General features: G+C 40.7%; 1 protein-coding gene across 7 annotated transcripts in view; it reads right to left on the minus strand.

Moving 5' to 3' along the window:
- Positions 1-26,535, minus strand: part of SYT14 (synaptotagmin 14) — a gene marked incomplete at its 5' end in the record, with an annotated part of 92,724 nt that overhangs the window by 58,801 nt on the left and 7,388 nt on the right. For 2 of the 7 annotated variants that reach the window (XM_081000517.1, XM_081000516.1), the window contains 2 exons: positions 5,522-5,740; positions 9,024-9,188. The exons of 1 other annotated variant lie outside the window; for it this stretch is intronic. In XM_081000517.1, the coding sequence (XP_080856643.1) occupies positions 5,522-5,740; positions 9,024-9,188 (384 nt within the window). 4 more of the 7 variants (XM_081000515.1, XM_081000519.1, XR_013984663.1 and 1 more) reach the window with 4 other exon arrangements.

Genomic DNA, 26,535 nt, shown 5'->3' on the forward strand with positions numbered 1-26,535 from the left:
TGTGAACTGCTGCTGTCCCATGCACTATAGCAGATGTGAATGCAATTCACCACATCTTGTCTTATTTTCACAATGCAAGCATATCCCCTTTATTTCTGTTGAACGTTTAAAATGTCCCTTGATGTCCATCACTTCTAATTTGAGATAGAAACTTTTTTTAAAAGTTCTTTAAAAGTTCTACAGGCTGGTAGTGCTTGTTAGCCTCCTTTATGGCCTGCTGGTTCCTGCTTTCTCAGCCACTATAGTCCTATGCTGCGCAGATTTTTCTCCATCACGAATCTGATGCAACTGTGAATGTCATTCATTATGTTTTCCTGCATTCAAAGTAAATTTATTTGTGATATTGTGTAATATTTCAAAAGTTTCTTAAACGGAAATAATTTAGAAATAGCCTAAATATGTTCATACATTTTAGGAGAATATGTACTGATGCTTCTAGTATAAGAGTCAGTTCTAACAATACCCTGACAGACAACTTGTGTTTAAATGGTCCATGTACTTCAGCACTGTTAACATTAAAGCTGCAAAGTCATGTAAGATCATGACTCCTTTTTTGTTTTGACTGAAATGCTGAGATCACATGTGAGTTCAAATTTCTGAAGTTACATTGCACAAGCAATAGACTGATAGTGTGAGCCAATTTTTAGTGAGAGTTCCAGAAAAACATCTACTTCTGCTTCATTGACTATGCAAAAGCCTTTGACTGTGTTGACCACAGCAAACTATGGCAAATTCTTAAAGAAATGGGAGTGCCTCATCACCTCATCTGTCTCCTGAGAAATCTCTATGTGGGACAAGAAGCTACAGTTAGAACTGGATATGGAACAACTGATTGGTTCAAAATTGGGAAAGGAGTACGACAAGGCTGTATATTGTCTCCCTTTTTATTTAACTTATATGCAGAATTCATCATGTGAAAGGCCGGGCTGGATGAACCCCAAGCCGGAATTAAGATTGCCGGAAGAAATATCAACAACCTCAGATATGCAGATGACACAACCTTGATGGCAGAAAGTGAGGAGGAATTAAAGAACCTTTTAATGAGGGTGAAAGAGGAGAGCGAAAAATATGGTCTGAAGCTCAACTTCAAAAAAACTAAGATCATGGCCACTGGTCCTATCACCTCCTGGCAAATAGAAGGGGAAGAAATGGAGGCAGTGAGAGATTTTACTTTCTTGGGCTCCATTATCACTGCAGATGGTGACAGCAGTCACGAAATTAAAAGACGCCTGCTTCTTGGGAGAAAAGCAATGACAAACCTAGATAGCATCTTAAAAAGCAGAGACATCACCTTGCCAACAAAGGTCTGCATAGTTAAAGCTATGGTTTTCCCAGTAGTGATGTATGGATGTGAGAGCTGGACCATAAAGAAGGCTGATCGCCGAAGAATCAATGCTTTTGAATTATGGTGCTGGAGGAGACTCTTGAGAGTCCCATGGACTGCAAGAAGATCAAACCTAGCCATTCTTAAGGAGATCAGCCCTGAGTGCTCACTGGAAGGACAGATCCTGAAGCTGAGGCTCCAGTACTTTGGCCACCTCATGAGAAGAGAAGACTCCCTGGAAAAGACCCTGATGTGGGGAAAGATGGAGAGCACAAGGAGAAGGGGACGACAGAGGACGAGATGGTTGGACAGTGTTCTCGAAGCTACGAACATGAGTTTGACCAAGCTGTGGGAGGCAGTGGAAGACAGGAGTGCCTGGCATGCTCTGGTCCATGGGGTCATGAAGAGTCGGACACAACTAAACAACAACAATCAAGAGGTATGTTGCTAGAACCATAAAGAGTGGGGAAGATAACAGGGATGAGAAACTCCTGGCCCTCCAGATGTTATACTATGTTGCAACTCCCATCACCCCTGTCATTTGGCTATGCTGGATGGGGCTGGTGGGAGTTGGAGTATACAAAATATCTGGAGGCCACAGGTTCCCCTTCCCTGTCCTAGAGAGCCAGCTCCATTTCTATTAGCAAAAGTTGTCCTACTTGGTCACCTAGAGCATGTGTCTTCAAACCGTTCAGACTAAGGATCGACTTGCAACCCAAACATGCATTTAAGGACCCATTTCTTAATATTTTCTTAATCTTTTACCATATATTTGTATGTGGTAGTACTCCTGTTGCGACCTACTTTGAATCAGGCTGCAACCCGTTAGGCTGCACCCTAACGGATGAAGACCTATGGCAATTCTGACTCACTCCTATTTAGAAAGTGACTGGCTATTTACAAGCCTAGTGCTGTGTTGCTTCCAGTAACACAAATGTAAATCGTAATTTACTCTACCTGACTAATACTCAGAGTAAACCTACTGAAATGAATGACACGTTAGTCATTAAGAAATTAGTCCATTGGTTTCAGTGTCTACTTGGAGTATGACTTAGACGGATACAATCATATGACTTCAGTTTGATTTATGCAAGAATAACTACATAGAGTTGAATCAGAAATGTTTTCATTCAGTATATTTGATACTACAGAAGAAAGATCAGAGTGGTGGATTGTCAGAAGAAGGGCATGGCAGGTTGTATTGTCCCCCTGAGCCAACACTTTGATTATTATTTTAGATAGTTTCCTGGTCTCTCACCAGTATTCCTGCCTATGCCTTACACAATCTAATGTGCAAATATACCAACAGATCTAGAAAGAACTACAAATCCCTCCCACTCACATTTACTAGACACAAAGCCTGCTGATCGTAATTCCATCAGTCTTGGATGGTTCACGTCCAGTTTTTGCAATAGTCAAGCATCCGGTAAGCATAGAATCTTACACAGATGAGAAGGATAGGTGATAGTTATCTGCATATCAATTACTTCTAACTGCAAATTGCCATTTATTTCAATACAGCCTCTATATCATGGGTAGGCAAACTAAGGCCCAAGGGCTGGATCCGGCCCAATCGCCTTCTAAATCCGGCCTGTGGACGGTCCGGGAATCAGTATGTTTTTACATGAGTAGAATGTGTCCTTTTATTTAAAATGCATCTCTGGGATATTTGTGGGGCCTGCCTGGTGTTTTGACATAAGTAGAATGTGTGCTTTTATTTAAAATGCATCTCTGGGTTATTTGTGGGGCATAAGAATTCGTTTATTTTTCCTCCCCAAAATATAGTCCGGCCCGCACAAGGTCTGAGGGACAGTGGACCAGCCCCCTGCTGAAAAAGTTTGCTGACCCCGGCTCTATATAGTGAATAGGCAAGTGTGAGGGGAAGAGGAAATACTATGAAACCTTAGAGAACTTCACATGAAGCCAGAGAGGTAATGAGTAGGCATTCATCCCTGCTCTTTCAGGAATGAGCAGATCAACTCAGCAATGTCCTATTTCAGTGTCTTATGAAAAATCATAAGGATTCCAGTCATAGCACCAACACTTCATCATGTCACAATCTGCTAAAGTTCTAATAGGATCAATGATAGTCATAACATCATTAAAGCATGCTAGGAACTTGACTGAACATAAGACAGTGATCTACCTAAAAGTGAGGCTACATCAAAGGGAGATGAGGGAAGCAGTGTCACCATCAGTCTGTAGAGAAATAACCAGGCTCCTCCCCCAATCAACTGTCAATGGGCAGAAGCCATCACATCAGGTGACAGCAGAAAGAAGCAAGTCACTCCATTGGCTTGGCTGAGAGACCAGCAACTTTGGATCCCTCTTTTCCTTAAACTCTTTGTCATTAAACATTAGTGCCTGGGTTTGCTTTCCCCCCTCTTCTACCTCAATCTATTTATTATTTTTTATTGTATCTTTTAGACTGAAAGCCTGAGGACATGGACTGTATTGTTACCTATAAGAACGTAAGACTAGGATGCTGATCATTTCCCAAAGACTCCTTTCAAGCTGCCTAAAGACTTGCCACTATTATACTATGATGAAAAATAAACCTAAACTTATTTGCCACTTTAGAAAGGGAAGAAGTAATGCCTGCCCCAAAGGGTCGCAAAACACTTAAGTTACCTTAAGAAAAAGCAGAAGGAACTATCTCAAAGGTGGAAAGAAAAAGCATTTCGTTAACATCACCCAAACATTTTCTAATTTTTGGCAAGGCCAAAGTTGGTAAGACTCTTTGTTAGGGAAATGTGGATTTACAAAAAATATCTTATGAAAACACTTCATTAATTAGTAGTTGACACAATATGCCCTAATGAAGCAGGAAATATTAATTAATATAAGAAAAAGCCTTTTGGATCAGCCAATGACCCATCTGTTCCATCCTGTTCTCATAGTGGCCAACCAGATGCCTATGGGAAGCCTGCAAGAAACACCTGAGGACAACCGCACTATCCCTACTAGTGATTCTCAGCAACTGGCAGTCAAATACATATTTCATCCAACAGTGGATGTACAACATAATTGGTTGAGAAGCTGAGACTTTCAGATGAAAGACAAAACAACAGACTATTCAAATAAACTTATGCCCTACTTTTATTATCTCAGAGACAGATTCTATCTCCCTTTTAACTAGTCCCCAATCCAAAATTATATGTCTGTTGTTGATGATGAATCACTTGATGATGATTCCCTGACCCAAACTCTGAGCACACACCAGAATTCCACTACCTTATTAGAAGTCATCTAAGACAGAAAAGATAAGCGTCACACATTGTATGGTACCTTAGACACTCTGGGCATTCCCTTGGACATTACAGTATGGGAATGATGATGAATACATTTATGAATCATCTTCCAAGGTGATTTACAGACATCATGTGCCAACAGGTCATCAGTCTTATGTGTTTCTTCCTAATTTACCCAACTAACTTTTTTCTGTCTCAGAATAGGTCCTTAAATAAACTGACACATATATGTAAAACTCTAAATAAATTCTGCTATGGTTACACAACTGAACCAGATCATCACCAGTTCTCAAAACGTGAGTTTTCGATCATCCAGCTGGTATAGAAGTCTCAGAGGATGTCTTATCTGGTATCCCAGTAAGAATATAATAGGGCTAGAACATGTACCTTTAGCTCACAACAACAGTGATTTCTTAACAATCTCATGTTTAAACCAGAGTCAGTACAAACCAGGGTGACCAGATGAAAAAGAGGAGCGCACCTTTAAGACCTGCATAGAGGAGGTAAATTTGGGATGGTGTTGCTTGTATGACAAGTAACACATGCTGAAAACCCCTCTTTTACATAGCTATTAAAGGCACAGAGCCCTGTCTTTTTCATCTAGTCACCCTAAATCCACCATATACCAAAGGCAATTTATTATCAGGAAATGTTTACAAACTTTTCCATACATAACAATAAATTGTAAACTGCAATGCTTTTCGTTAAACGTTTCCCATATGAATATAGGGGAAATGCTTGGAAAGCACTAAGTACTCAGAAGGTAAAAGCTCAATAAAAGAAATCCAGTCTTTCCCCCTAAATCCCAAACTATTTCAGTCAGGGTTTTTGATTTTACTGGCACCTTTACAGTTAATATCTTGCAACTGCTGTATCTTTATCCTATGGTGCTTTTTGATGAATGTGAAATAAGATGAAGTAAAAACTATTGTAAATAATGTCATACCTTCATCTATTGAGGCTTCACTACTGTACCCATCATACTCTGCAGACAGAGGGCTATATTTTTGTCTGGTTTCCCAAATATAGTTTTTCTGTTGTCTGTTATCGCCTGCTGGTGGCCTTGAACTTTGTGTTCTGGATAAGGCTTCGTGATATTTACCCAGTGCCTCATCTTCACTTTCAGATGATGAACCATGCTGATCTTTATTTATGTATGAGTTGTCTATTTTGGAAAAAAAGGAGGGGGGAATGATAACAGATGGCACCATAAAGGAGAGTGCTAAAATTATAATGGGTAAACATTTAACTGTTAATACATTTTTTTTCCTAAACAGAAGGTAATATAGTTCACATTTTAACCCAGTTTAGGCAAGAGCTCAAACTTCACAATAAATGTATTATCCCCAACATAATTATTTTTTGTTTCTGTTATTCCTGGAAATATTTATTTTAACCTGAAATAATCAGGGTTTTAAAGGGATGAACCAAGGTTGTTTCCTAAATACATGCCTTTTACTGCAGCCCATGGGGAAGATCCCCCCCCCCCATGCATTTCATTTTGTTTTGTCTTCCCTCTTTGCCCTATCACCCTTAGTGCATTCAGAAAGCTCTTCTGTAACTTGATATAGGGGGTTTATCCTTCTTGTTAGATAGATACATTTATGTCAGCATTTGTTTTTAGGTATAACTGCAAAGTTTGGGATACCTTCATGGTTTCGCTAGCAATGGCTTTAAATGTTTGTTTTCCTTCAATTAGAGATGTGAAATAACCTATTTTATAATTTATGCATTGACTGATTTTAGAGAAAATATATTTTCAATTATATTTATTTATTTTAGATATATATATTTTAGACTTGTTGCATTACCACTTCATGATTTGTATGTTAGTTTTCTCACTTTTAGTATTACTCCTCATGAAAAGCTATATGTAGCTTATAATATGTTAGGTTCCCAGATATTATTTCTTATAATAAAACAACATCTGCACACTATGTCCTGAAGCACCAGGTAAACAAACGCATATAAATATAGAATTCAAGAATCATGTACAAAATATTCTTGTTATCCAGTGTAATCCGCTGAAAGATGTAGTAAAATTTAAGGGAACAGAAAGATTTTTTTTAAAAAAGTTGATTAATCACTATTCAAAAGTTAGTAGCATTAATCAGGAAAGAAAATATTTAACCAGTTTTCAAGGAGTATGAATAAAATTAGATAAAGCAAATTTCAGAGAAAATAATATACATATCACAAAGAGTTTCTACTAAGGAGACTGTTTTAAAGATCATTATGAATGAAATCTAAAAAACAGTTGGGAAAAGAAGTATGTAGTAAAAGATCCAGGAAAGGCCACATGGATAAAGTATGATATAAGACACCTCACCTTTTTCTGGTGTCTTCTTACTACTCACTTCTTTTGAAAAACATTCTGATACCTTAGCCTTTTCCTTTTTACTTTCTTTTAAAAGAATAGATGGTGCATTTTCTTCCTGCTTTGTTACAGACTGTCTGTGGCCATCCGAAAATGGTTTGCATTTCTTTTCTTTTACTTCATGAACCCCATGAGCTTTTTTAGACTTTGACTTCTGCAATTTTGGAGTTTGCTCTTCATTTTTTTCTGAATTCCTGGAATCAAAACTGTGCACTTCTTTGGTGTTTTTGAAGTCAAGTCCTGGTGATCTTTGTTTTGCTTTTTTATGTAACGGGCCCTCATTTTGTTCTACTACAGCATGCAATTCTTGATTTAGTTCTTTATTAAGGGACGCATCTGTTCTATATGTATTGCAGTTCTGCCTAGTATCTTTTGGAAAAGTAACATCTTTCAAGTCTTCTTTCTCTTTATTTTCCTCTTTATCTACTATAGATTTATCTTCTTGGGCGGTAGCAGTATCATCTGTCCGAAGGCTGTTGATCATACTTGTTACCTGTTCTGTAACTGAGTCAGCTACTGTATAGCTGACATCTCCAACAGCACTGGTTAGATCATCTACAGCATTACTGAGTGTGTCAACCAGAGAGGACATAGAAGGAAGGCTCAGATTTTGTTGAAAATTTTTGAAAAATGCCATGTTTTGATTGTTAGTACATTATTGCTTTGAAAATACTGTATGTTATTCCTCTAATGCATTGCTACTGTATTTTTTTCAAGTATCCTAAACCCTATCCTTTAAATTGTGGACTCTGCAGATTAGTCATTCTCTGAATTCTGTTACCTTAAAAGCAATAAATAGGAGCAAGTGTTTTCTACTACACAAAGCCAAAATCAACTGATAAAAATCTATTCTGTTTTTTATGTTGTGTTGTATGTTGTATTGTGTAACATAACCAGACATTTTAAATATTATATGTAAATTGTTGAATTTACTCTACACCTGCAAAGAAAAAGTTTAAACGTATTTAAATAATATATTATAAAGACAGATATACTACATTGTTTCAAAACACTAGAATATACCCCACATTGTATTGGTTATTAAGAAACCATAAAACATAGAATAGAATCATAGAATCATAGAGTTGGAAGAGACCACAAGGGCCATCGAGTCCAACCCCCTGCCAAGCAGGAAACACCATCAGAGCACTCCTGACATATGGTTGTCAAGCCTCTGCTTAAAGACCTCCAAAGAAGGAGACTCCACCACACTCCTTGGCAGCAAATTCCACTGTCGAACAGCTCTTACTGTCAGGAAGTTCTTCCTAATGTTTAGGTGGAATCTTCTTTCTTGTAGTTTGGATCCATTGCTCCGTGTCCGCTTCTCTGGAGCAGCAGAAAACAACCTTTCTCCCTCCTCTATGTGACATCCTTTTATATATTTGAACATGGCTATCATATCACCCCTTAACCTCCTCTTCTCCAGGCTAAACATGCCCAGCTCCCTTAGCCGTTCCTCATAAATTAATTCTTAACATAATTCTTAACACTGTATTCACCCAGACCACAATAATTCTGTACCCATGGCCAACAGTCTGTACAAATTCTGTACAAATATAAGCATACAACCCCAGTAAAATCAACAAGTTTATGCAGTCTAAATTCTATGTTGAACTGCGGTCATGGAATATAATTCAGTTCAAATATGATTATTGTGTGTTTTCCCTCTAACTTTTAATGAATGATATACTGCAAATAAAAGATGTTCGTCCTACCACTTTTGAGATTCAGAAATATCTAAGATTTTGTCCCTCATAATTGAGAAAATATGGTTTCCTGGTATATAAAAGCTGTGATCTAATTATTCTTATTAAGCATATTTGGGAAATATAAAACCATTTGTTTCTTTCCACTATCTAAAATGTCAACCTCTTACACAACATTCAACAGACCCCAAAGCCATTAAATTCTGACTAAGCACTACAGATGGATTAGTAAAAGTATTTTGGACTATATAAGATATTTATTTTATTCAAGTCAAACTTTTATGCCTACATAACATTATTCATATGATATTACACCAGGGGTTTGCTGTCTTTCAAAGCCATAGACCATAGAATTTGATACTTACAAAGTTTGTCCTGTGAATTTTTTCTGGCATTGTATCGTGAATTGAGGTCTGGGAAACCTCCAACATTCTCAAAACACATCTTCTTGTTAATATATAGAAAAAGAATCAACAACAGGATAATAAACAGTCCAACTGCTGACAGAAATCCAACTGCCTCAGGAGATACTAGAAAAAACACAAACAATGACCAGAATGGAAAGCCAACACATTTCATTAAACTAGATTGTTAGTAAATCACACCCAGACCCAAACTTCCATGCAAGTACATAATAGGGGGAAGATGAAACAAGAGGCCTAGTTTCATATTCCCCTTCATTCAAGTGGTTACATGGGCACACTGCCTTTTCAGTGGTGGTAACAAGTCTGTAGAACTCCATACCCAGGGAAGTTGCTTTGCTTCTTTTTTGTTAGTTTTTAGGCATCAGGCCAAGATGGTTTTATTTTAGGCTCAACAGAGTTCATAGAATAGAATTCAGCTGCTGGTGCTTTGAATGCTTTTATTTAACTCTTTTACCTTGTTTCATTTATTTGCTCTTTAAGTTATTTACTAACATTTATTATATTATCATATTGTTTATATATTTGCCTTGTAGAGTTAAAATAATAAAATAAAAATCCTTAATAAATAAATATTAATTGCCATCATTTTCATTACAATATAATTTTTCAGCCTACTTTCAATCAAGTCATCAATCACAGATCTACTGTCAAGACCAATGTGTGTATATATCCCCATCCTGCCAATTGTGAAATCTACGTGGCTTTGGCTGAATACGGCAGCAATTTTATGTCTACTTTTATGAATTGTGTTTACTTTTGTATTTCATAAAAGCAATGTGACCCATTAATGAACATAATGTTTAAATCAAAGTTTAAAATCACATCCTTTTGGATTATAACCAGGTATTTTTTCTAGCTGCAAATAAACAGTTACCACACATTGAGATCTATGTGGAACCTGTCATTGTGAATGAATTCAACACATGCTTTCTCATGCCCACTACAGATATATAGTAAAATCTTTGACTTGGTCAGGTAACAAATTGACAGCCAGTGCATGTTTAAGGTGTTGATTGGATCCCACACCTGTCAGTAACCTGGACCTGGTTTTGAAGCCACTGCTTTCTCACTCCAGCTTCCTGTTCTCTTTGCTTGCCTCCAGATTGACTAGTGGCCATCCAACACCCTCTGAAGATCTAACATTTAGTCTTCGAAGGGTCTAGAAACACAATTCTAATTTTATTGTATGAAGTTTCATTAAGGATTGGTGCTTGTAGTACAGAGCAACCACTATAGAGGGATTTGCATGCATTTTTGTACGTCTGCAAGTCTGTGACTGCAAGAGACTGTGAATCTGGGGTGGCCACACCAACCTGAGTGACTTCCACATTCACTTTAGCTATGCCTGCCACTGGCATGCAGCCCTGCTTTCATCTCTAAATTATTAACAATGCCTTGCTTTAAGTGCTGCATCAAATTTATGAAAAGTACTTGCTGTTTCAATAGACTTTTTATCAAGTTGTGGCCAATGCCTTCAAGCATGCAGTGTTTCATTTGCCCCCATTTATTTTGACTGACTATAATGCCACAGCACAGAAACAATCAATTAAAAAAACAACATCATCATCATGTGAAAAGCACTGAAAGATCACAGAACAATTGAATTCAAACCCTTTTATTGTAAAAGGGTACATATTTCATAATCTTTGGAGTCTGTTAGAACCCAAATGCATAAAATAGTTATTAGGTTTTTTAAAAAGTAAAAGTAAAAAGGTAAGTGATTACGGTAACTACATATTCTTGAATTTGTGACTAGCCCCATTTTATTGCTGAAGTTACTCCTGCCTGTATAGTTCTTCTGCAAGGGCACTGTCCCACTTTTTTCAGCCACAGAGCATGGCTGGTTTGCTTATTAGCTTAATGTTAAATTTAGTGTTTAATATGATAATATCAATTATAGATCTAAGGTCATTTTCTGAGGTTAAGAGAATACAGCAATTAATACCTTACGAAAGAATGATACCTTAGCTTCAGCTAGACTAATTAATTATTCATCTGCCTTAACACCAAATGCAAGTATTTGGAATTATCTATCTTGTATCAATTTGCATACATGAACTCATCTTTAGGACTATAAGCAGCCTGATTTTATCACATGTGAAAGACATGACTATTCTGATAGTATTCTTAAACCTGTAACCAGTATTTCTATAACCCCATGAGGGATTATGTACAGTACAGTATACTATGCTGTTTGCATTCCACTGTTTAACATTAAGCATTTAATTCTCTTAAATTAACTAATTAACTATTAAGCACAATTATTTTACAGACAGATAGTAATAGTAACTCTCATAAAATTAAATATAAGGAATTTAACACAATTATGCAGAGGATGCACTCCATTAAAAATATTGCTAAAGTTATATCCTAATTAATGACCCACAATAATATTAATTGCTTCTTGAAAAGTATTACAACTTTCAAAATACAACAGATTCTGTAAAGACTATCTTAGAACTGTTTTTATGAGGCTGAAAAGTTTTATTCAACATAGCAGATGCACAATGACAAAAAGAATGTAAGTTCTATCTAATGAACTAAAGTAATTCAAGGAACATTATTATATTTCAATAACAGGTGAAAGAAATTCACTGAAATTAATATCGTAATGTACTGTAAATACTAGCAATGAATTCAAAGGTTATAAATTACGCTAACAAAATTAGTATTTGGCAACTTACCATAAATTAAATGTCATTATATTAGGACTTTTGTTTTCTATGTCACAAAAATCAACATATGTTGTATATTTAAATTTGTTTTTATCTCTTTCCAAAAGTAATTTCAAACATACTGGAAAAGTATTTTTGAAGAGTAGCAGTATCACAAGCATTAAACCAAAAACAAATAACTTTAATTTTAAGGAAGGGTAATTGCTTTAAAAAAGCATTTATAAACTTCTTTTTTTACTTACATAAAGTGTTGACTGTTCAATTGCTCCAATAGTGTATGAAACTATATATTTATCTTACTGCATGTCAAGACAGTTTAATTATTAATGTGGTCAATGCAATAGTATCTGCCTTGTGTACAAGCCAAACTGGTACTTGATCTGAAACCCCATGATGGTCAATGAACATAACTCTTATTTTTAAAAACACAATTTAATGGGTTGTATTCAAAGTAGCACTAAGGGGAGTGTTCCATGAGAGCAAGGATTTCTCCTTGCACAAGGGAATGTTCACCCTCTCTCTTCTCACCTTTGTGTTCCCTAAATCTGTTTTGGAGGTTACCCCAGCACTCGAGAGCAGATTTGGGAATGGCATGGGATGCTAGGAGGAGTTAAGTCCCTTTGCACAAATGGAACTCATTCCGCTTGTGGAATTATTTAGTTGAATGCTACTTAGTACTAAAAGTTATGCTGTTTTTACAGTGTTAAGGTATCAAATACAGTATTGGTATTTAATTTATATAATAATTAATTCATTATAACTAAATAACTTCATTTCTTTCACAACAGCATAGAATTTAAAAAGTTTAAAATAGGCATACAGTGGTACCTTGGGTTAAGAACATAATTCGTTCTGGGGGTCCGTTCTTAACCTGAAACTGTTCTTAACCTGAACCACCACTTTAGCTAATGGGGCCTCCCGCTACCGCCGCACCGCCGGAGCACGATTTCTGTTCTCATCCTGAAGCAAAGTTCTTAACCCAAGGTACTATTTCTGGGTTAGCGGAGTCTGTAACCTGAAGCGTATGTAACCTGAAGCATATGTAACCCAAGGTACCACTGTATAACAAAGGAGTACTAAAAAGTTCTTATTTTAGCTGCTTCTAAAGATCCTCATTAATCAAAGGGTATTTAACCAACCTTTGCTCCATTTACCCACTGGATACATGTTGCAACAAAAAAACAAAGTCACTATTGGCAATATGTGTACCCCTTTATTTGCTTTCTTGGCTTAATAGGCCAGTGACCATTTAAGACAGAGACAGTATCATTATCTGCAATAATGTTATCCCAGAGACCAGCCCCAGTGTTAAAGGGGTAGAACAGATATCACTGAAACTATGGCACAAGAAAGCAGTCCGTTTCAATGGAAGAGGCATATTCCTAGAAGTTTATGTTACCTGCTCACAGCAAGCTGACAAACAGAAGTCCACAGCAGAGATGTGCAAGTGGGCCACTGCCTTTATTGATTCAGAAATAAACCAAGGTTCAGAAAATATTCCTCCTTCCAGTCAGCCCTCTTTGGTCCCCAAAGAACCCTCCCCATCAACTCCCCACTTCAGCTCCCTTCTCTTCTTTTTATCAAGTCCTTACCTGACCAGGCAGTGGTGACAGCAGGTGAAGGCACATATGCCAGCTATCCTAGTATGCTGGCTTACTGACACACTCTATATCAGCCCACACCTTGACTTGTGAGAGATGAAGTATGGGGCTACTGCAATTTCTGCAGCCTTCTGAACCCATGGGTAATCTGGGTTTATACATTTAAAACACATGTTTAAAAACATGGCAGGGAGATCTTCTTTATGACAACCATAGTTTAGTAGTTCACATTAGTAGTGACATCCACTGTCCCATATAAAAAATTAAGTTTTTAATAATTATTGGCAGCTTCAGATTATTGTCAATTAATACTGCTCACTTTAAAAAAGATTATTCTCAAATTCTTACAAAGTATTAGTTCTGAGACAGCAGGTGAAAACTCCAAACATTACACTGCAGTTGTAATTTCAGTGTACACACAGCCAAAAGTATTTTTCACTTCTGTGCTCACTCAGGCTCAGGGAACCAGATGCGAAAATCTATTAAATATAATTTGCAATGAAAAATAGGCTTTATCTGGTTAACTCATCCTCAGAGCAGCCATCCCAGAATCAACAGAAATAAGCTTGTCTTTACTAACTTAAGTCCACTGATCTCAATGGTTTCTATGATGGCCAAAAACAACCCATATAGAGTACAGTGGTACCTTGGGTTAAGTACTTAATTCGTTCCGGAGGTCCGTTCTTAACCTGAAACTGTTCTTAACATGAAGCACCACTTTAGCTAATGGGGCCTCCTCCTGCCGCCACACCGCCAGAACACGATTTCTGTTCTCATCCTGAAGCAAAGTTCTTAACTCGAGGTAATATTTCTGGGTTAGCGGAGTCTGTAACCTGAAGTGTATGTAACCTGACGCATATGTAACCCGAGGTACCACTGTATGATTTTGCACAGTATTCATTAGACCATGGTTTTCATGGGAAATTTTTTAACGTATTTCATAAATTAGCCATTAGATGGCACTATAGGTCAACTAGATTACAAAGTGCAAAACCTATACTTTGAATGTTCTGTTCCCACTAAATAAGTACCACATATAGTAACTTTGATTGCTTACTCAAATATTGGGTAGAATCCAGATACAGCTCAACATATTTAAATCCTATTAATTTCAAAGGGAGGGAAGTGAGCAAGGGCTTAACTCCAACTGAAACGAACAGGCCTTCAAAGTGCTTCATTTAAGATGGATCATACTTTCCTGTTTTATGAAGATAAACATAATTTTAGATTTATAAAAAGTAATGAGCACTGACCCATGCAACAAGCTCATCTAATGGCTCATCATTTCAAAATTTAGGATTTGTCTTTTTTTGTTATTATTATCCTTATTTATGACCAATGGATTACAATAAATAGTAAATTATCTCTCTAGAAATCAGCAAGCTGATGCAATTACATGAATTTATTGTATTTATTTTAGTGAGATGCAAATGCACATAATTGCATCACATAAATTAAGTAAAATAACTTTAATGACAAATTATTGATTACGTCCAACCTAAATCTCTAGCTAAACAAATAAACTGTGACCACAAGACTATGAAAATATTTAAAGAAACATTTAATTGCTACTGCTTAAGCACAGTACCCTGGGGAATGGAATGCCTGCATTGAGCAGGATCAGTCATGCTCTACATTATTCAACATCTCTAAGGTATTCGTCTGATGCATTCTAGATTACATTCAGCCTCATTCATAACTCAGGGCCAATTTATATGTAACCAACCACTGAAATGTGAGAGAGGTTCTGCATAGATGACTCACATCCCACACCAGTAGTGTCTATTTCTAGGAACCACATGGGACAGTTTGATTATATGATTACACCTACATCAACACCACAATACTAGTGCTAGTGTGAGAAGTAACCACATTATCCACTGATTTCAGAAGACTCCTGTAAACAAATGTTACTTGTATTCAATGTAACCCAACGAAGCAATTCCCATACCACATTAGCAGGACAAATTACAGGTTTTATGAAAATAGCCGCAAAATGGAAGCAAACAAGCCACACCACAAATTATGACAGGCTTAAAGGGATTCTCCAAGTTGAAATGCTGTTACAATGGTACCTTGGTTGTCAAATGGCTTAGTTGTCGAACATATCAGCTCCCGAATACCGCAAACCCGGAAGTGAGTGTTCCAGTTTGCAAACGTTTTTTGGAAGCTGAACATCCAACGCAGTTTCCGTAGCTTCCAATTGGGTGCAGAAAGCTCCTGCAGCCAATCGGAAGCTGCACCTTGGTTTTCAAACCGTTTCGGGAGCCAAAAGGACTCCCGGAACGGATTAAGTTCAACAACCAAGGTACTACTGTACTAAAGTGTCTCTGACATACTCCTTAACCTTCAAGAAAGGAGCAAGCTTTTTTTCCACTGTTGAACTTTTTATATTATATTGAGCTCTGTGAAGTTCAATGCTTTCAAAAACATTACCCTCAAATTTTGCTGAAGCACTAAATATTGTAATTATTCATTATATTTCCAAAAACAGAATTTTTATATTATAGTTATACACACATTGGTCCTCTTTGCACATAAGACACAGATCATTCCAAATCTGATCCTGCTCTAGTACAAACAAAAGCAATAAACCATTATCCCTGGCTTAGCATTACATCCAACCCAAAGATGGTGGTTTGTTTTTCTTCAACAAGTCATGTTCAGAAAGCCAAAAACAAATTTTGATTTTAGATTGTAATTCATGTGAAGCAAATCAAACCACAGTTGCTAGTTCAGACATAACTCTAATCCAAGGACTGTGGTTTGTTGCTCCTATTTGTGCTAGGGAAACAGCAGGTTTACTGCAATATTCCGATACAGTCAGTATCTAACTTAATTTACACTATATAATTTTGGTTTCACAGAAAAGATTTTATTCATAGTTTAAAACTAAGAAATCCTAGTCATCTTTACTCTTTTAATATATCTGAACCACAAATTCAATGGGAAATGTTGATTACTTTGCTTTTTTTCTTTTGAGACATGTTACCTATGTCAAAGCTGCTTGTCTCGTTCTCTACCATCCTTCGCACTTTCATGTGCTCTAACTACACCCAGCAGATGGTCTATAAACTAGATGAAAAGGGGGAGGGGAAGAAATTGAATTACTTTTTTGCTTCAAAGTCGGTAAGTTTAACAAAGATTTAGACAAAAATTAGCCCTTTTTGTAATATAAAATTTGAGTCCATCAAGCAATTAAGACTTTCACAAAACCTTAATATACATTTTGAAATATGTATTATAAAGTATATGATATAGTGATGGGATAAAAACTAAAAATATAATTCAATGAAAATAAATTAGGAGTTAATATTATTTTTTAAAAATTAATAAGGTTACTGTTAAATAAACACAAAACAAGTGGAAGTCTGAATTTACAGCACAATCTTATGCATTTTTACCTCAAAGTAAGTTTTATTGTATTCAGTGAGGCTTACGCCGGCTAAGTGTTCACCGTAATCAAGACTGCCTTCACGGAGCACAATTCTCTACATGTCTACTCAGTTCTTAGTAAACCCACTGATTTCCTTGGTATTTGCTTACTGGTGAGAGTTACAGGATTGTGGTTATAATCATTTTCTCTAGTCCATATAAAATTCATTTGATGTACACAAACTATAAAGTAAGGCTTTTTAGGCTTGGAGAAGGGGGAGAGGAAGGGAACACAGAGAGGGCGTAAGCCCCAATTTAAGGAATGGTCTATTTCAGGATGGAACTGTGCCAGTGGTGCAGCTAGGTAATTTTAGACCCTGAACTTAGTGGTCTTATTGGGAGGAAGGGCATTATGCACTCATATATGTTACTTCAGTTATGATGTCATCGAGTTCTGTGGGACTTACTCCCAGCTAAGACCCAAGTAGATCCACAATAATTTGCCAGAGGTGGCATGTATATTTAGCTCTTCCACAGGTACAAGAAGGACACACATGGAGAGCGGTCACTGCATGAGCCTTACCAAATTTTCTCCCACTTCTGAATCACCACCTCAGAAGGAACAGTAGCTATTCCAGCCCTAACTAGCACATAGTCATGGCAATAACTAGTACACAAAACTGACCTCTTTTAGCCCCTTAATTATAGGTGCCTCCGAGCCGTATTCTAGGTGCACTGACCTACTATCCCCAAATTTTTTAATTCTGTAACCTCAAACTTTCTATGGGCATGGCTGATCTGCTGAAGAGTTTAGATCAAGGACAGCTAGCCATTATGATTACACGGGACCTTACAGCTGCATCCCATCAGAAATGACTGAACATGAACTGCCTCTTCAAGATGAGCCAACTTGAATAAAATATACCTACAAAATTTATATCCACAAGATGAGATTGAATCACTAATGAAGAACAATTACGTGTTGTTCCAAAGAGATTTAAATGTATTCCTCTATGTGCTGTTCTACACCCATGTGATTCAGTAGCAGACACTTAAGAGTGCCATAGGTAACCATAATGTATCTCTTACCCCTTTGAATCATAGTACTTTTTTCTCTGACCTGGAGAAATCCTGAATATGGCCTGCTGGGAAGACTGGTGGGGAATGTATGAAGGGTGCAATATGAGGGTCTGAAGGGCACAATATTAATGTCCTCAATTTCTTTTGCATTGACAAGTTCAGATCAAGGAAGTGGGTCGTCATCATCTTCCAAATTTGAATACTAAGTTTGAGATTGATGTGCTAATTGTGATTTTATTTGTCCTGTGGTGGTTTTGCCCCAATGGTCCCTGGTGGTCACAAAGCTCAGTTTCTGCTATTTCCTCCTATATGGGCCTCCAGTAATGCTGCTTTGTCACTAAATTGTTCATAACGGAATAGCATAGTTACTTACTGCTCTAAGCAACTGTGATCAGATCGTATCTGTCCTACATTCCTTACATTTAGTGCCTTTAGATTGGAAGGTAATTTAAAATTGTATTGCTAGTTTTCAAAGCCTTGACAACTTAAAAAATTAGCAGATTCTAATGGTATCCCATCCACGAGTTCCTTAAAAACACAAATGTGAAATTGCTGATCTTGAAATAAAATCAGTCTCCATACTTGAGAACTGGAAAGCGCCCAGTATAACTTTTTTTAAAAGGATGTGGGGGCGCCAAAAAATTACACACTTGTTAGTTTAAAGTATATTCTAAATACACTGAAAATATTGTTAAAGATAAAATTACCAAGTGCTGAGAAGAACAAGTTTTGCTGGAATAACCTCATGTGCTTTCTGCAGAAATAAGTCTGCCTCACTATTCTGTTCAGAGTTCCTTGACAGTGACAACAAGAACATTTTATCCTTCTGCTTTCAAAAAGTGTTTGACTAATTCCTTCACCAAAGTAAACTTAGAAGCCAGTGGATAAGAGGTCAGAGCACAAATGGATGGTTTTCACAATGAGGGAGGTAAGGAACTGTATTGGAACAAGAACTTTTTAAATTATTCATTAATTATCTGGAGCTAGGCATAAGCAATAAGATGGTAGTTTGCTGATGACACCAAATTATTCAGAATGGTAAAAAAAGCAAAAAAAACTCCAAAAAGAGCTCTCCTAGCTGGCTGAATGGGCAATAAAAAGGCGAAATGATCTTACCCACTCAAATGCTTCAATCTGCAAAGCTGGCACTTTGACAAGTGCCATCTAATGATGAAAACCTCACTGTAGTTTCTGGTAACTGCTAAAAACTTTTTTGCTTTGGTAAACCTACTAGACATATAATTTTATTACATCTATTTGTTGTAAAACTACAGACTTTTACTTATATTTTGATACATTTTACTTTGCCTACTGTTTTTATTGGTGTTTTAATGAATTTTTGTATTGCTTTATGTAAAACCTAAAAACAAAAGAGGTTTTTGTTGTTTAAACGGGGGGGGGGGGGACTTGTTAAATAAGTAACATAAAGTGTGGTTCAGTGTAAGTAACAGCAAAGTGATACATTTCATGGTAAAAAAAAATCCTAACTTTACAAGGCAACTTTGGAGTCTGAGCTGGCACTGACTGACCAACAAATAACTCGAGGTTGTGGTGGATAGCTCAATGAAAACAATTGACCAGGATGCTGCAGCTGTGAAAAAAGTAAATCCCATGATAGCTATTATTAAAATAAAACTTCCATCATCACATAATTAAAATACAAATATATGGTGTGCCCATGCTTTGAAGTACAGTACTGTGTACAGTGGTACCTTGCTTCTCAAATGCCTTGGTTCCCAAACGCCGAAAACCCAGAAGTAAGTGTTCCAGTTTTCTAATGTTTTTCGGAAGCAAAACGTCTGATGCAGCTGTTGGCTATTGTTTCCAGGGCGTCTGCACCAATCAGAAGCTGTGCCTTGGTTTTCAAACATTTTGGAAGTCAAACGGACTTCCGGAGCAGATTACGTTTGGAGCTTTTGTTTTTGCTATTTATTTTGCGTTTTTGAGGCTTATTTGGTTAATTTGTTTTTGTGACTGTGTGGAACCCAATTCAGCTACTTATTGGTTGATTGTGTGACTGTGGAAATGGATAAAAGTCCCCCATCCAAACAATGACTATCATCAGTGCAGGTAAGGAGAAAAAATAATTTTAATTTTTATAATCTACAATACTGTCTTATTTATTTTATAGTACAGCACATTGATACCGTGTGCTGCTCTGGTTTGCCAGAAGCGGCTTAGTCATGCTGGCTACATAACCTGGAAGCTGTATGCCGGCTCCCTCGGCCAATAAAGTGAAATGAGCACCACAACCCCGGAGTCGTCTGAGACAGTACCTAATGGTCAGGGGTCCCTTTACCTTTACCTTACATTGCTTTCATTTTATGGACCAATAGTCTCATTAGATAGTAAAATTCATGTTAAATTGCTGTTTCAGGGGTTGTTTTTAAAAGTCTGGAACAGGTGAATCCGTTCTGCATTACTTTCTATGGGAAAGTGCACCTTGGTTTTGGAACACTTTGGTTTTGGAACGGACTTCTGGAATGGATTAAGTTTGAGAACCAAGGTACCACTGTATTGTTCTGGGCATGCCATCTCAAAAAGTTATGTAGAACTAGGGGCGGGCGGGGAGAGATTAAAAAGGGGGTAACCAAAATGTTCAAGTGGGTAGAGCAATTCCCAGTTCATGCCATAAGGTTACAACTGTGTTTTGGGGTTTGTTTGTTTGCTTGCTTGCTTGCTTGCTTGCTTGCTTGCTTGCTTGCTTTAAGGGCATTTAAACAGGGACATGACAGACATGAAAGGTTAGAAGTGTGACCCTACTTTCATTTGTTAAGATACTTTGGAGGATATGGCATTTTTGCTATTAATACATAACAAAATTGGTTCTGTTGTGTTTTTATTCTATGTTGGAATCTGTCCAGAGTGGTTGGGGCAACTCAGTCAGATAGGCAGGATAGAAATATTATTATTATTATTATTATTATTATTATTACTACTACTACTACTACTTCTACTACTATTACTACTACTTCTTTAAGAGTTGTCTAATAAACAATATGTCATATGGAAATGAGTGGACAAAGCTACACTATGCAACATTTTTAAGCTGGAAATCACCAGACAATATTTCAGTTGATTGTTACCAATGGAAATTCAATCTACCATAGCCAAGTACCTATCTAGTTTCATTGGGTTATATAATCTTGATTTATTAAAGAGCTAGTAAATGGCTTTCAAAACACAAGCATTACGATAATAACAGACTAAAGGAAAAAAACGTATCTAGTTTCATACCTTCTAAAAAACAAACTGGTGATGACAAAGTTATTTTGCTAATGCTTAAAATATTTATTTAACCATTTTACTTCCTATTCTCAATGCTCAAGGCAACTTACAACAATGATAAAAATATGTTTCCTCACATCCATTCAGTCTTAATTATTTAAACAGGGGCAGGAGTGTCTGGAATAGTTTCAAAACTCTCTCTATATCCTACAGGTTATTGGAATTTAGGCCTCTTTGCAGATTAGCTTTACTGTTAGGTCGTGGGTTGACATAGCAGCCGGCACAGCGATTTCTTCAAGTAGCTCTTTATTATGGCAAGCTGGAATAGAACTGACTGCGAACAGCTCAGCCGGCCTGTATTTATAGGCAGCCGGCTATCAACATTGTAACCACAACAGCCCAGAGTTCCCGCCAAAAATAACTGGCGCGGACCTGAGTGAAAACTATCTACAGACCTGAGTGAAAACTATATACAGTATCCCCCTGTTGGCCCAGGGTGAAACTACACTACATAACACCCCTCCCCACCGAGATAAGGCGTTAGTTACAATCGTAATGGTTTCCTTATATACAGCACTACGCGTAATGGTTCAATTAGGCACAAAAGCATATCGGTTACATTTCCCATACTTAGACCAACAGTGATACCTGTCCAACAACATAGTCCTTTAAATGAGTTGGGCGCTTGGAAACTCTGCCAGACCGCCGGGGGCTGGTAGCCAAGTCCGGAGGGCCACACAGTTCTCGCTGAGGCTGTGGTGCGACCCTAGGTGGCGTTGGAACCAACTCCCCTGGATCCGCTGCTGTGAGTGGAGCCTCCGCAAGTGGAGTGGTCTGAGTCTGTTCTGAAACGGCTTGGTTCGGCTCCACGCTGGCAGTTTGCGAGGGAGGTGTAGGTGGGGCCTCGCCATCTGTACGTGTCTCTTCTGGAGCCGCAAGCGCAGTTGGGGGCACCTCGGTAGTGTCCAAGTCCCCAACCCTGCGCCTAAGCTGGTCTATGTGCCGTCGCCACAAGCGTCCGTCTTCGAGTGCCACCTGGTACGAGCGAGGTCCAGTGACTCCCACTACTGTGGCCGGCACCCAAGGGATGTCCCCCACATAGTTCCGGGCAAAGACCTGGTTTCCTGGGACAAATGACCGTGGTGCGTTGGCACAGCCTGGGGGTTCAGCCACGGCAAAGTCTGGGTGCAGCCGGTCGAGCGGTGACCTGAGGCGGCGGCCCATAAGCAGTTCAGCAGGACTCCTCCCTGTGGCCGCATGAGGGGTGATGTGTTGCACGAACAAGTATTCGGCGACCCGCTCATGCCAGTCTCCCCGGTCCAGGCGCGCCAGTGCCTCTTTTGTCGAGCGCACCATTCTTTCCGCTTGCCCGTTGCTGGATGGATGAAAGGGTGCCGTTAGGGCATGGCGGATGCCCAGTCCCAAAAGATACCGCTCAAACGTGCCTGACGTGAACTGCGGTCCGTTGTCAGAGACAAGGACATCAGGACACCCATGCGTTGCAAACAGGCCCCGCAGCACCCGGATGACAGCTTCGGTAGTGGTGGAGGGCATCAGGGCGACCTCCAGCCATTTGGAATAGGCGTCCACCACTACCATAAAGGTCCGGCCGTGAAAGGGGCCAGCCAGATCGATGTGCACCCTCGACCAGGGTGTCTTTGGCGTCTCCCAGGTGTGTCCCTTAGCTGCCGGTGGTGCAGGCCTCGACTCCTGGCACGCTTGACAGGCGGACACCCAGGCAGTGATGGCATCGTCCATATTAGGCCACCAGACGTAACACCGAGCCAACGCCTTCATTTTGACAATTCCCGGGTGGCCAACGTGCAGAGTCTCCAGGACGCGCTGACGGAGTCCCTGGGGAATCACGACGCGGTCTCCCCACAGCAGACAGCCGCGATGAGCTGAGAGTTCATGTTGTCTGGTTGCGAAGGGCTGGAACTCCGATGCAAAGGGCCCTTGTGGCCACCCCCTCCACACCCAGTTGAGCACCCGGCTGATGGTGCGATCCTGGGCAGATGCGGAGGCCACAGTGGCAGCCGATACAGGCGCTGCCGGAAGATCCTCAATCAGAAGGAGCAATGAAGCTGGAGCCGGGTCCTCCACAAATGCTGGAAGAGGGCAACGGCTGAGGGCGTCGGCATGGCCCATCGATTTCCCCGGGCGATGGATGAGCCGGTAGTGGTAGGCAGCCAGGAAAACAGTCCATCGCAGCATGCGTGGTGAGAGGACCGGTGGAGTTGGACGATCACCGGCGAGGAGGCCCAGGAGTGGCTTGTGGTCAGTGATGAGGTCAAAAGTCCTGCCATAGAGGTATTCATGGAACCTCTTCACTCCAGCCACAAGTGCCAATGCCTCCTTGTCGAGCTGGCTGTAATTCCGTTCCGTCGGAGATAGTGTCCTGGAAAAGTAGGCGAGCGGTGCTTCTCTTCCATCTGGAAAACGGTGACTAAGGACAGCACCGATGCCAAAAGGTGAGGCGTCGCAGGCAAGGACCAGCGGCCTGGATTCACTGTACTGTACCAGCACACTGTCTGAAGAAAGGAGAGCCTTGACCGCGTTGAAGGCCGCCGTCTCCCGATGACCCCAGGCCCAAGGCGTCTTAGTGCTAAGGAGTCGGTGAAGAGGCTCAGCCACTGTGGCTTTGTGGGGCAGGAATATGTTATAAAAGTTCAGCAGCCCCAGGAATGCCTGCAACTCCGTTTTGTTCTTTGGAGTGGGGGCCTGCTGGATAGCGCGGATCTTGGATGTGGTTGGATGAAGACCGGAGGCATCGATAAGATAGCCCAGGAACTCTACCTGTGGAACGGCGATCTGGCACTTCTCCCTCTTTACCTTGAGCCCGGCCTCCTGGAACCTGGTCAGCACGGCACGGAGGCGCTCGAACAGCTGCTGGTGTGAGTCTGCAGACACCAAGACGTCATCAAAATATGGTACCACGCCTGGAAGCCCTTGCAGGAGACGCTCCATAAGGCTTTGGAAGATGCCAGGAGCCACACTCACCCCGAACTGCAACCGGCGGCAACGGAATGCCCCCCGGTGGGTGACGATCGCCTGGGCTTCAGCAGTGGCATCATCGACTGGCAGTTGTTGATAGGCTTGGGCAAGGTCCAGCTTAGCGAAGACCTTACCCTCACCCAGGGAATGCAGCAGGTGTTGGACAACAGGAACCGGATAAGCGTGCTGCTGAAGTGCCTTGTTGATCGTGCACTTGTAGTCAGCGCAGATTCTCACCGACCCATCTGGCTTGACAGGCGTGACGATGGGGGTTTCCCACTTTGCGTGGTCAACCGGCTCCAAAACTCCTTGGGCGATCAGTTTGTCCAGTTGTTCGTCCACCTTAGCCTTGAGAGCAAAGGGAACCCGGCGTGGCTTTAGCTTGATGGGGGCGACTTGTGGATCAAGGCTAAAGGAGATGGGCGTACCTGTATATTGGCCCAAGGTGCCGTCAAAAACCTCGGCAAAGTCTTTGACCAGACCCTCAGTCTCTGCGTTAGAGATGCAGTTGATGCCGGTGACTTCCAGGCCGAGGGCATCAAACCAGTCTAGCCCTAGGAGGCTTGGCCGCTGACCTTCGACCACCACCAACCGGAGCAGGCCCGAAAAATCCTTGAAGGCGATCCGGAACCGGCCAACGCCTACCACGGGAATGTCGTTTCCCTGGTAGTCTCTCAGGTGTACGCGGTGAGAGTCGAGTTGCCTTTTGGACACTCTGGGTACCAGTCTTTTGATGGTGCTCCATGACACGATGGACAGGGCAGACCCGGTGTCGATCTCCATGTCACATGGAGCTCCTTCAATGAGCACCGTGACGTTCAGCTTGCGTCGCGTAGGCGAGTCGGTTTGGCCAATCGTGGTTCCAGACGGGCAGTGGCAGTTGGTGAGAGCGAAACAACTTTCCTTGGCAGACTGGAGTGAAGACTTGGACTTGCGAGTCGATGAAGGGGGGGTGTCAGACGGAGCCGATCGGCAGACCTTAGCGATGTGGCCCCTTCTGGAACACTTCCTACAGATGGCGTCTCTGAATCGACACTGGGCACGGGAATGGTTGCCTCCGCAGCCAGCACATTCCGGTTGGCCCTTGGACTTCAGTTGGAACTTCCTGCGCTCCCGCTTTGTCTGGTGCACGCCATCGTCTTCACTGGAGGATGCCTCCTCACTGCTGGCCTCTTCATGATGCACCGGAACTGGCTCCCTAGCAAGACGCGGGCTGCTGGACTTGCGGATCTCCTGGGCGGAGCGTTCAGCAGCTTCTGAGGCCACAGCCTCCTCAATGGCTTTCTGTAGCGTGAGGTCTGGCTTGGCTAGGAGGCGCCGTTGCAGATGGATGTCCCGGACCCCGCAGACGATTCGATCCATCAGGGCATCGTCTAAGTCTCGGAACTCACAGTGCATTGCAGCCTGTCGCAGGGCGGTGGTGTAGTTGTTGATTGACTCCCCCTCTGCCTGGTTCCGGTGGTAGAACGCATGGCGGGCAGCAATCTTGGACGGCTTTGGTGCGTAGTGGTTGCGGAGCTTCTCTTGGATCGTGTCCCATGGTGTTGCCTGGACTGCTTCAGGCGCAACCAACGCTCGGGCCGTCTCAAACACCTCAGGCCCACAGAGGCTGAGGAATAGGCCCCGCTTCCGATCCTGTGATACTGTTGTCAGCTCGTTGGCTTGGAGGTAGCAGTCGAACCGAGCGAGGTAGGAGTCCCATGATTCAGAGGCTGGCGCAAACGGCGGTAGAGGCACAAGTGAAGCCATGATTCCGATGCCGGCGTGAAGGGCGATGGATGGAACACAGTGCTCTAGCCAGAACAGTCAGCTCTGAATTGGTTCTGCCCAGTGATTTCGCTCAGTGATTTCGCTCTGTGATTCAGCTCAGTGATTCAGCTCAGTTCAGAGGCTGGCCGCATCTGGCTGTGCTCTGATGTCCATCGATCCCACCTTCGTCGCCAGTGTTAGGTCGTGGGTTGACATAGCAGCCGGCACAGCGATTTCTTCAAGTAGCTCTTTATTATGGCAAGCTGGAATAGAACTGACTGCGAACAGCTCAGCCGGCCTGTATTTATAGGCAGCCGGCTATCAACATTGTAACCACAACAGCCCAGAGTTCCCGCCAAAAATAACTGGCGCGGACCTGAGTGAAAACTATCTACAGACCTGAGTGAAAACTATATACAGTATCCCCCTGTTGGCCCAGGGTGAAACTACACTACATAACATTTACCCCTTTCAAGTGTCAGAGGTGGTGATAGACCAACAAAAGGAACAATGTTTCCAGTGCAGTGGAGCATTGGGTTATCTCTACAAAACATTTTGCAAAACAGCCCCCATAAGCACAATTCTGTTGCTAAGAAAAACAGAAAACTAAAAGGCCTGAACATGAGATAGGCATAAGATGCCATCTGAATGCTTGTGGCCCACAAATAGTAAGGTAAAGGTACCCCTGCCCGTACGGGCCAGTCTTGACAGACTCTAGGGTTGTGCGCTCATCTCACTCTAGAGGCCGGG

Source organism: Podarcis pityusensis, assembly GCF_964106645.2.
Source record: "Podarcis pityusensis genome assembly, chromosome: 3".
In the NCBI taxonomy this organism is placed as follows: Eukaryota; Metazoa; Chordata; class Lepidosauria; order Squamata; family Lacertidae; genus Podarcis; species Podarcis pityusensis.